This window comes from Notolepis coatsorum (genome assembly GCF_963971535.1).
Source record: "Notolepis coatsorum genome assembly, chromosome: 17".
NCBI lineage: Eukaryota > Metazoa > Chordata > Actinopteri > Aulopiformes > Paralepididae > Notolepis > Notolepis coatsorum.
Window position 1 is genome coordinate 18,561,235 of NC_140181.1, and position 12,907 is coordinate 18,574,141.

The 12,907-nt window shown below is 45.7% G+C and overlaps 1 protein-coding gene across 1 annotated transcript in view; it reads right to left on the reverse strand.

Moving 5' to 3' along the window:
- Window positions 1-12,907, reverse strand: part of LOC311243956 (matrix metalloproteinase-19-like) — a gene marked incomplete at both ends in the record, with an annotated part of 32,564 nt that overhangs the window by 9,982 nt on the left and 9,675 nt on the right. The window contains one exon of the mRNA XM_084333363.1: window positions 10,650-10,748. Coding sequence (XP_084189489.1) covers window positions 10,650-10,748 — 99 coding nt within the window. The remainder of the gene's footprint in view (window positions 1-10,649; window positions 10,749-12,907) is intronic.

A 12,907-nucleotide genomic window follows, 5' to 3' on the forward strand; every position in this document is an offset into this window, starting at 1 on the left:
TACAGGTTGTTGGATTGCTACCCCTAGTCTAGCTGATGCAGACTAAAAATATAGGCAACAAAATAAGAAGATACGTGAGCTTATTATGATGTGATATCCTTGGAAAACGCTACTCTGTTAAAAACGTTCTGTGATTCCTTTGCAAAGAGGCGGGAAGTTAGGACCGAGAAGCTGATGGAATCATAATTAGAAATTACCAGAGTAGCGTCATAATATTCATTGTTTCAACCTCAAACTAAGCCCACAATCTCATTCCTGAAAACGATGTATTTTGGATTAAATTAACCAATTGATCAATACAGATAGCGGGAAGATGATCACGCGATGTCCTAGTTAGTACATGATTACGCGATGTCCCGGGAGTACGTAAATGTACATTAAACGGGACATCAGTCGCGGAAAGTACATTAAACAGGACATTAGTCGCGAGTAAAAGAGACCGAGAGTATGATTAAAAGGTATATATAATCTAATATATCGCTGGTAAATTTCGAAGTCAGGTTCGGTCGTTATGATTTTAATAACGATGTGTAGTTATATATCAAGGGTATAAATGCCTTGTCGCAACAGATGTTGGAACAATACAGATGTTGGACGACTAAACGTACAGCGATCCAATACAGTCAGATATACACACACGTTAACTTATATGTATTAATGTTTGTTTGTCTGTTTTAAGTCTCGTTTGTATGTGCACAAGTATTATAGGACCCGTCGCGTTGCTTTATTGAGTCAAGAACCGGCTACGGATAGCGCGACGAGCATTGAGAGACGAATTACCGTTATACAAAGAATAACATTGAAGTGCAGTTCACGGGAACAAACTAGGATAGTAATTTCCGGATTCCGCAGAACACCGGCCCACGGGAACGGCCATTTGGAGAAGTATAGTTTTATCGTTTCAGTTTGTTTACGTTTCACATATGCACAGGCGCGTTCATTCGGTAACAAAACGCTGGTATAGGAATTCCAGGCTATTGAGAGCTCGTTGGAAAAATACTGTATGAATTGCAAAGCGTTATTTCCGAGGCGAATGAGAACGCACGAACGTCGCATGGAGCGATGACGTCACGCTATGCGCGCCGTGAAGTGATTATTTTATATTAAACTATCCATAAGCGAACGTAAAGTGTAATGTACCCAAGGCCAAGGGTGCGTGAAATCCACGTGTAGTATATGTTTTATTTGTATATGTATGTGCGCGCTGCTATTGGAAAATGTTGAGTTGAGGTGGCGAGATGCGGGTTGCTGACGACACGTAACGGATCCAACCCAACACAACAGCTGTCCCCGGTGAGTATGACAATCATAAATATAGATGCATTGATTGATTGAAAACTTTATTAACAGATTGCAGAATGGGTACAATACAGCACAGCTCAATACACAATTGTTAAGGGGATGCAGACCAGAGAGAGACTTTAGTCTTGTTTACATCAGGGTCCCCCATTTTCAATACCAGATTTGTTTACATCAGGGTCCCCCATTTTCTATTTATCAGGACATATTATGACATACATGACATACAGATAGTCAGTACTGCTACATCTGTACATTTATGACATACCAGATTTGCAAATTCAGTACTGTTTGTGGTACACAACTATCATCTCAGTTACAGTAAATTACAACTATCTCAGATCACTTGAGTGTTTATGTTGCTTTAATTTACACATTATAAGTCACATAAAGCTAATTACAATGTCTGTTTCAGAATTATAATACATCTGTGGGCGTACCTTGTAGTCCACATAAACAGCGTTAGATTAGACTTTATAAGCTTTCAATGTTGAAAAACTTGGGCACAAACAACATAGATCATGTTTAAAAGTAAGATGTTTAGGTTATATTCACTTGAGTTAATGTGTTTATCTAAAGAACCAATGAAAGATAACTAGCCCTTCCCATTGTAAGACATTTTAAACATGATTCAAAATGTGTGGGTCCACATTCATATGCTTGTGTACATATGCGATATGATTGATAAATGATAACACTATCATTACATCCAAGAACGGGATGGATGAGATCTAGCTAATGTTTGTTGAGCACACAGACAGTCAAAGAGGATTCACCCAGGTTTTAGAAAAGAGTGGAAAATTAACATGTGTTTGTATTTACAGATCTGGCTCTGAGGCGAGATGCAAAACAGTGAATGACTACACCCAAATTGTATCACAAAAGACAGAAAATCCAACAATTTGCATGTCAACCGAGAGACAGTGCAGAGCTGAGAGACAATCGATTGACCATTTGGAACAAATCTACATCCAAAACACCCACATGTAAATTTCTTCAGAGTGGGCACTTGGGAGACAAAGCAATGCAAATGCCTGCACTCGTGACCACAGACTTGATGAACTCACCTAGCGGTGGATGGCAACAGAGAACCACTTAATTAACATGAATTAGACACCGGTGATGAATTTGCAGTTATGAAAATCTACCTAACTCCCATACTAACAATAACTAACCAGTCGTTTTCATCATCTCTTTTCAAAAGACACATGAATTAGAGAAGTGCCCGAGATGAAAGATTAATGATGAAAACAACTACTTACAATCCCCTCCTTCTATTCTCTGTTCATAACCAATAACATGCATGACTTTCCTTAGACTATTCTTTTAACAACTAATACTCTCCATGATTGCAAAATTATCAACCACCAAAATTGAAACACAATTATCTAAATGTACAAGATATCAACAACATTGATCATTTAGCTGACACTTTTATCCAAAGCGACTCACAGGTTCTGTACGACAGGACATCAGGCAAGGCACACCTCTATCAGCTGAGTAACAATGGTCATCAAAGTGTTGAGTGCTACAGTGTAGATTAGTTTATTAGGACAAATGCATGACAGTAAGGTTAGTTAAAACGTAGATGACAAAACAAATGATTGTTTTTCATGCAAAAATTAACTGGCTACCTAGATTTTATGTTTTTTCCCCATGCTATGCTATGATGAGCCATACTGAGATGTGAAAAACGCCAGAGAAGTCGTGGCGAGGTAAGTATCCTGAGGCACACCCAACGCATCCTGAGGTAAGATCAACTTCAATTTAACACCACAGACTATTTTATCTGATTCAAGACTTTGGCCATTCATTTACAAATTTTATTTAAAGTGTAATGCTGGAAGATCTAGTTAGATACAAGATCTGATAAAATTGTAGTGAATGTGACCTTCTTGACGTAAGGAATCACTGCTAATGCAATTGGCTTGCATTTCCTATTGTCAATTAAGTGATTTTATTTAAAATGAATTGAATTAATCCCAAAATGATTTTCCACTTTAGCAGAAAGGCGTTGAATCATTTATGTGAGGAGTTTTCTAAGGCAGTGTTTATCACCCTCAGATCACGAATTGGTGAGAGGACAGGACGAGTGAGACGATGCGCGACCTGAACCACGAAGCTGCGGACACAACCAATGACGATTCGGACAATAAGAAGAGATCTAAAGACGATAAAGGGCGAGAATGTCTCCTTCACTATCGCAGCAAGCGGGCAGCCAGAGAGACGGTATAGGATTACTAATGCTTTCACCAGCCAAGAAATAGGCCTGTCGCAGTACACCTACCCCATCGCCAAGCTGATGGATAAATATGTGCACCTGCGTCAACTACCTATCCCGCTCATAGACGGTGCCACCCCGACCCTGCTGATAGGCTCCGACCATGCAGACCTCATAGTCCCGATAGACCGGGTCCACACAGGGCCCAGAGGCTGTCCTGCAGCAGTCGAGACCCGCCTAGGATGGACATTACAAGGCCCCCTCGCTAAGTCTCTTAACCGAACAGCAGCCACTAGCTGCCTCCACTCCAGAGTGACAGAAGAAGACACCACCCTCCTACAGCATGTCGAGAGGCTATGGACACTAGAGACAATGCCCTTTAAGAACGAAAAGAAAGACATTCGTTCCAAGGAAGACATTTACGCCATAGCACTCCTCGAGCAAGGGACAAAGAGAGTCAAAGTCAATGGAGTGATGAGATACGCAACTCCACTCTTGAGGCGAGAGGGTATGCCCACCTTCCACGCCCCAAAAGAAGCGACGGAGCGGTATCTATTGAACACAGAGTGGCGCCTAGCCAGAGACCCCGCTCAAGAGACTGTGTACCGCGCTGAGATTAACAAGCTAATCACAGCGGGACACATAAAGAAAATTGACAACCAGAGGCGACGACAACAACCGTGAGAGAACCATCCAACCCAGCCCACAGACATCCCCAAGAAAGTGGAGCAGGGGACCACGAAGGAGACTGACCAAGGAGACACTGACGAAGAGGAGATCAACCTTTTGACAGCCTCCACCCCGGCACTGCAGACCAAACCCATCACCTGCAGATGGGAACCAAGTCCCCGACCATCAAGATGGATTCCCATGACAAGATTGTCATCCGTGTGAAAAAGAGCGTCCTACTGACTAGCCACTACACCGGCGGGCCCTCGCCCTCCATCAAGTGGTACCGCAATGACGAGGAGAGGACAGCGAAACCAGCACAACACATTCAAAAAGGGCACATTCAAAAACGCCCTGACCACCATGTCTCTGGGCCTGATGGGAGCCAAGCGTGAGCACAGTGGCGGATGTGTGGTGGTGATGGAGAACAACATAGGCTGCAGGAAAAGACCACTATAGTTGACTGCTACCGGTGACCCTTGACAAGGTACACAGGGAGCGGACGGCGACCTCCTGTAGGCCCCCTCTGAATGAACGACGACCAGTGAATGTTCCCGACTGCATCGTCAAGAAGAGACATCATCAGAGACCTGTAGAACAAGATACTTCTGAACACACATTGTCCACATTGTTATGTATGTATTTAATTTTTACTGTGTTACTGTTTGGCCCTGCCACACAACAGACCGAGAACAGATGATCAACACGACACAGCAACTATCAGATTCACAAACAAGAACTGTTTCACAGAGTTCATATGTATCTGGAAAATTATTGACTAGGAATATGATGAAATACAATCAGTAAGATTGCATTAACCAATTTTATAATAGCAATGAGAAATGATCAGAGAGTCACATTGCAAAATGCTATTGTTAAACAGGGCAGAACCAGTTGGGTTGTTCCAAGACACCAAGTTTGGTTACTGTATTACATCACATTTGAATTACTTAGGTTACAAAATTGTATTGTCAGACAAGAAAGAATCAGTTGTTTTATTCTTTCATAGAAGAGGACATGTAACGTTGTTTTGCACCTGTATGGTGAACCATTGATAGTATATGCACTAGAATTACATACAGAAGTGATGCATAAGACGTTTTATCTCCTCATTTATAGAGAAGAAATGGAGAAAATTGCCTGATTCTAAGTAAAGACCAACAAAGCTGAGACAATCACAGATGAAAGTGACACTCAAACTCAGATTAAATACAACTGGACCCTAAGTAATTTAATCAAGAATCATCATAAAATGTGCAAATATATATATATATATATATTTGTGAACAGTTTCCCATAATCAATCATGTTAGTTTTATTAACCACCAGGTTAACGGTTATTAAAATGTTTTTGTACACATTAGCCTTATGTGTAAATCCTATTCCTAATAATTATGCACACGATTTTGTTTTTCACCCTGTGCACTCTGACCACACAGAGACAGTGCTCACATGTATGTAATAGTTGTATTACTATGCCTGTATGCACATCACATTAGCTCCCCTAAGTCACGACATGAACGACTGAAGGTATGCCAAGATATTTACACAGCTATAGCTTCTAATAATTATGTTAATTGTTGTTTGATATCAGAGTTGAGGACCACTCATTGATATAGATATTTTGAGCGATTAATAAAAGAAAATGGTGATATCTATTCCCACATCTCTGATATCAAAATAACACAGACCGCAGTCCAGTCGATCATGTCATTAACCAAACAGATAGAATACATAGAGAGAATGGCTGAGGCTCTCGCCCCAGGTGATCAGCTGAAATTACCCAGGTAAGACGCCTTGATAGATCTCGGGAGGAGACCTATATAGTTAACAAGGGGGGGGATGTGGTCCCATTTGATAGGTCAGATGGGGGGAGGGGTACAGGTAATGGGGACACAGGGGAGGGGAGTGTCTTATTCCACAGAGAGGGGGGGGGCACAGGTAAGGGGATATAGGGGAGGGGACTATATTTACATGAGAACATACATATTATACCACAATACTCACTTTTCTTTCTTATAATGTGGGTGAGATTAATGTATAATATAGGGGACTATATTTACATGAGAACATACATATTATACCACAATTCACACACACACGACTTGGTTTTGTTATAAATCCTGTTCACAGTCTGTGGGTAGCGGGCATTGTATTAGCTTACGCTATACATTAGCGTTCTACCAAAGGTCTCAAAATGCTACAGTTGTTATTGTGTGTAGGGAAAAAGGGTTTTTTGTGAGGGGGTGCCGAATAAACCCCTCCTTCCCACTTGATTGGTCAAGGGGATTTTTTCTCATTTCCTGTTGAGCCAGTCAGGGCCGAGCCGTTCAACGACTTGGCGGGGGAGGGGGGGGAAGGGTTGTCCTGACACGGCTCCTATTACAAACAGGAGTCGTGTGCGGGATTTCCCCCCGTCATAGCATATACGTTGCTATGACGACGGCTTCCGTGAGTTAGATCTTTACGTAAGGTCTGTGGTGTTAAAGTGTCGGGTTAGAGCGTAGGGCTTACGGGACTGCTACGCTCGATTTTTTGTGTACACTTGAGTCAGTTGGTCACGTGACTCACAGTTGACATGTCTTTTTCTTTTTTTAAAACTTTGGCCATTCCGCTGGCTCTTTTTTGCGTTTATCGCATTTACTCTGGTCAAGAATGACCGACAGAAACAGGCTGAAGGGGTACAGATGGGGGGGAAGACACTCTGGGAAAGGCACGGCTGCAGTCCGGGATTCGAACTCGCTAAACCCCAGATCCGTGACGAGCACGGTTGTCCCCGGCGCCGAAATAGCGCTCGAGGTACGCGGTGAGCTACTGGAGCTCCCCGACATGTCTTTTTCATACTACGACTCATGTGGGAAGGCTTTCTGGGGAATTTCGGTCTAAACCCTCTAAGTAAGGGGTGACTGGATGTAAAAATGTAAACAAGTTTCAAGTTCTCAAGTTTCTTTAATAGTTGTCATACAGAAGTACAGAATACTTTTATACAAAATGCTTCTTACTGTTACGCTCCAGAGACAGTTTTAACTCCCGGCTGTGCAGCTTGGGTTTTATGTTGTTGATGCTTCTTTCTTTGTTATTAAAAAGAGTTGGGGTTAGGAAGCATCACACCCCTCTTGTCGTTCCCCTGGGCGCCTTGGGGATTCAATGAAAGGTCTAAATAGCCTGTTATTGATGTGGATATGCCCGACGCACACATAGTGCTAGCTCGGGGTGTTCTGTTGAACATCAAGCAACTGACTGGCGCGCCTTGGTTGCTTGGGGTTAAAACAGCGTTTTTATAAAGCAACTGGGATGGGGTTTTTTTCCTCTTCCGACGACCTATGTTGGTTGTCGACGGATTCTCGTTCATATTGGGGGATGATGACGGAATGGATCTGAACATACGTAGAAGGGTCTCACGCCCTGGGGGTGGGCCACCAGGCGCGGTTTGCACCGAACGTCTGGGTGGCGCCTTCTTTTCATGTTTAAGATCAACACGCATATCTGCCCCTTCTCCTGGAGTTGGCATGTCGGCGTGGTTAGGGCACGGGACTGGTTCTGGTCACGCTGGTCCGGATCAGTTAAACCCATTGTCCGCCGGGGATGCAGATCTGCTGTTCTGGTACCCTGAGGGACTTGGGCTTTTTCCGGGGGGAGAAATGCCAGGTCGGTCCGGGTGTCACAGGGTTAGGCGCTATGGAGACTCTTGTGGGTACATAGTACTCTGCACTGTCGTAATGGCTTACGGCCGTGCCGACCTGTACACGCCCGATCTCGTCAGATCTCGGCCGCTACGCAGGTTGGTCTTGGTTAGTACTTGGTTGGGAGACCTCCTGGGAATACCAAGTACGGGGTGCTTGGGGCTGGTTCTCCATTCTTTTCGCTCTTCTCTTACGCATGGCGAAGAGGGGCCTGTTGGGGTGGTCTTTGACCTCCTCGGGGGACCCTGTGCTCCCCGTATCGCCGGGCCCGGTCCGAAGTAATGTTTCGTCGACCCGTAGGCCTGGGATAACCCTGTTGGAAACTAAAACACTTGTACTGCGGTAGTGCCCGCAGGTACATTGGAGTTTTTTCTTGAGGGGTTATGGGACCAACCACAGCATAAGGTAACGTCTGGGTGGTTGGTTCTCTGGTGTGTTGGTGCAGTGTCAACTCCCGGGTTGCCCGGTTGAGTGTGCCCCTGCACGTTCATGACGTCTGCCGATCGTGTCAGCCTTCGCTGCCTCATTGAGGGAGGCTTTGTCATGGTGGTCAACAACGCCAGCATACACCCCTTCCGCCGGGGCAGCTGTTTCAGCTGACCCCTCTGGCGCCTGTCTCGTCCGCAGTACTCCAGGCTCGGGTTACAGCCTGTTGCCTGGTTTTTCCCCGGTGTGCTGCCTGCTTCCGTGGTAAGCCTTTGGTCTTACGGCCATGCTGGCTGCCTGTCCTGCAGGGTCAGTGTGCCAGGCGGTGTGCTATTGGGGGGACAGGGCCCGCTCTTGTGAGGGGCCTTTGTCCGAATATGCTGGCGATGTGGGGGGCGGGGTCACTAGGTGACCACCTGGTGGGGTCTTGATGCTGGCATCATGAACTTCTCCGGGCCCCCGTTTTCCAGGGGGTCCAGTCCCTTTGGTGGGTCTGGGTCTTCCTTCGCGCTCCGCTGCTACGGCCTTGCCACAGGGTTGGGTTTGCTCTTGACCCCGTGATTTCTGGGGGCAGTAACGAGGTCGTTCCTTCCGTTCGTTCCCGGGTGGCATGCGGGTTGTGCGTGTGGGTAATCGTGGGGTCAGGCCACGGTCTGCTCACCCTGTGCGTTAAGTTGCTTGAGTGCCTCTTCGCACGGTCGGGTCAGTCGCCCTCCCGTGATCCCCCAATAGGGGGGGTGCCCTCCATTAGGGGGGGTCGGGGGGGCTCGGTCCTCCCTGATCTGATGGTTGTGGGGGGCCTCAGCGGGGTGTATTTGTCGGCCGATGGCTCTCGCTCGGCCTCCCTTGTGCGTGAGTGACGCAGAGCGAGAGCCGTTACGATACAGAACGTTAGGTTATAACTATAACCAAGTTCTGTTAGTAATGGTGACGCTCGGCGTCCGACGCCGCTGCAGCCCTTGATCTCACCTTGTGGTGAAAGCTTGGGAAGGAGGCGAGTAGGTGGCCACACACCTGCTTATGAAGGTAAGCTGATGAGGGGTGTGGTCAGACGAATATTGGGATAAAGGTACATTGTGGAATTTTATTCAGTGCGCGTGCACAAGCGAGGTACAGTGCGTGAGTGACGCCGAGCGTCACCATTACTAACAGAACTTGGTTATAGTTATAACCTAACGTTTTCTCTCCTGGTTGGATAAAGTGGGAACGGGATACCAGAAAATTTATTTTGTGTTTACTGCAGAGGACTATTTTGTGTTTACTCCAGGGACCATGATGGAAATAAGTGCTTGCTTTTTATCATGTTTTTATCCCTTGGATGATGTCTCTAATCCACAATAAAATCAATCAATCAATCAACCCTTTCACAACCACACTACAGAAGGTTAACCATTTCACTACCACACTACAGACGGTTAACCATTTCACTACCACACTACAAACGGTTAACCTTCTGTTGTGTGGTAGTGAAAGGGTTAGTATCTAAGGGTTAGTATCAGTGGAGATGGTAGTGGATTTCAGGAAGAAAGCAGCCCTGCCCCCTCCCATCATACTGGGAGGCACTCAGGTGACCTCCGTGGAGTCATGCCGATTCCTCGGCATGACCATCTCCCGGGATTTGAAGTGGGAGCTTAACATCACGGGCCTGCTCAAGAAGGCCCAGGGGAGGATGTTCTTCCTCCGGCAGTTGAAGAAGTATAAACTGCCGAGGACCATGATGGCCCAATTCTACACGGCCATCATTGAGTCCATCCTCACCCACTCCATCATCTCCTGGTTCCCTGCTGCAGCGGCAAAAGATCTTGCCAAGCTGCAGCGGGTGATTCGCTCCGCGGAGAGGGTGATCGGCTGTCCCCTGCCCTCCCTCAGGTCCCTGCACGACTCCAGGGCGCTGAAGAGGGCGAGAAAGATCATGGCCGACCCATCCCACCCCGGTCACAGCCTCTTCACCCTGCTCCCCTCTGGGAGAAGGCTGAGGATCCCAAAGGCTTTGAAAGCTCGACACAGACTGAGCTTCTTCCCCTCAGCCGCCAGGCTGATCAATGCCTCAGGCCCCCCCCCCCCCTCGGTACCCCCCCCCCCTCTGCCCCCAAGTGACACTGGCTAAATGACATTGACTGCACTGCACTAGTCCGTACTGGATCTCTGCACACTTCACTTTATATATATATATATGTATTTTATTTATTGATTAATCCCCCACTGCACTGTTTTCGTTTTCTGTGTTGGTGTTTGTTTACTGTGAAAAAAGGAAAAATGCATACACTGTATTGCTGCAACAATTACCAATGTGTTTTACACAAATGGCTCAATAAAGGAATCTGAATCTGAATCTGAATCTGAATCTCTACCTGACATAACTGCATCCATGGCCGCCTTGCAGGGGTCTGGAGGAAGACCAACTGACTGGTTTGGGTTTCTGGATACAGGGGGCGTTTTCCCTGGCTTTCCTAAATGCAAGCACAGAAAAACACAAGGCTTAGAGAGGAATAGAGTATTTACACCACTGTATAACATAATTTTGTTAGAGAGCGCGAGGGGATTAAATTAATGAATGTTGATTAGAGCCTTGACGTAAGTGGTTGTAGCTACGGCTCTCTCCCATGAGCTCAAAAAACCAAGTTTGTTTTTATTCGTCACGTATAAGGTACATGTACATTACAGTGAAATGCTTGGTTCTGTATGAGCCCCTGAGAATGTGCTTCATACAGTAAAAAAGTAAGTAAAAGAGGAATAACACGGGAGCTCCCGTAGCTCACCGCATATCTCTGCGCTATTTCTGCGTCGGGGAAAACCGTGCTCGTCACGGATCTGGGGGACACGAGTTCGATTCCCGGACCCGCCGTCATTTCTCAGAATGTCTTCCCCTGCTCTACATCCCATTTCAACCTGTTTCTGTCGGTCATGCTTGACCAGAAAAGCGATAAACGCTAAAAAATAAAGTTAAAAAAAAAAAAAAAAAAAAAAAAACGAGGAATAACACTATACAATATACAATACAATATACAAACTAGGTAGGTCATGTTGACAGTTTCCGTTTGATGAATGGCAGTTGAAACTTTCTACAACATTCTAGAGCCAGCGCAGTGGTATATTCATGGTGATTTAACCGTGAGTGTATCATGAATATTACTCAAGGCTTAGAACGCTCTCGACCAATCACAATGCGTGGTCGGACCTACCTGTTGTATAATATACAATATACAATACAATATAAAAACCAGGGGTGCACACAGGAATGCGCTGACCTCGACTGATGCACCAACTCGCTAATTACCCACCTGGCTACTTTGCATAACAATAGCTTGTAGACCAGGCCCATTGCAAGTTGCTGTAATCTGTCGTCTACTCTAAGCCATCCTAGGTTGTCAAAGTGGGCAGGGGTGAGGTGGGTTCTAGGAGTCAGGTCAAGCAGTAGTCTGACCAGTTTGTTTTGAGATGTTTGTAATTTTGTTTTTAGTGCCTTTGAGGTGCTTTGGTACCATGAGGTGCAAGCATAGTCGTAGTACCCTTGAATGAGTGCTCCTGCCAGAGTCTTCAGGGTATTCTTGTTTACCAGAGAGGAGATCCGGTACAAGAATCAAGTTCGTTGATTGACTTTTTTTATTACATTGGATGCCATTTTGTCACAGGAAAGATTAGCCTCTAGGATGGAACCCAGGTAGGTAATTTCATCTTTCCTTGTGACAATATTGTCACCCACTGTAACTGAAAAGCCGTCGGTCTTGCCGAGTTTGTTATTTGAACCGAAGAGAATGGACTCTGTTTTGCCCATGTGTAATGATAGTTTGTTATCGGCGAGCCATATGCAGATTTTGCCTAGTTCCGAGCTGAGGGTTTTTTCAACATGTAACTTGTTCTTGTCAGAGACCAGCAGGGCTGAGTCGTCCGCAAACAGGAACAAGTTGCAGTCACAAGCTGACGACATGTCATTCGCATAAATTAGGAACAGTAGCGGTCCTAGTATGCTTCCTTGTGGAACACCACAGCTCACTGGGAGGGGGGGGGGATAGGGTACCGTTTACCTCCACCATCTGTTCTCTCCCCTCAAATTGCTTTCAGAATGGTGTGATTGACAGTGTCGAAGGCCTTTTGTAGGTCCAGCATGACCATGCCGCAGTATTTGCCCGCATCCACCTCTTGTTTGATGTGGTCGTTCAAATAGAGAAGGAGTGGAGTCAGTGGAGTGGGATGTTCTGAAGCCAGATTGGAATTCGTAGATAGGATTTTTTTCCACAAGGTACTTTTCGACCTGTTCGTATACTATCTTTTCCATGACTTTCGAGATGGAGGTAAGGATAGAAACAGGGCGGTAGTTGCCTGGGTCTAATTTGCTGCCCTTTTTGTGCAGGGGTCTTACTCTCGCAATTTTTAAGTCCTTGGGGACGTGTCCCTGTTTTATGGAGAGGTTTATTATGTGTGTGATGACTGGGGTGATGGTGGCTGCTGAGTCTCTGAGGAATTTGGAGGGGATGTTGTCATGGCCAGTGGCCTTGTTCGGTTGGAGGGCACTCAGTTTTTTAAGTACCTCATCTGTTGTTACCATTTCCAGTTTGAAGTCGTCTTTGTGGACCCCTAGGTTCTTGTAGTATGCTACTATGTGTTCTAC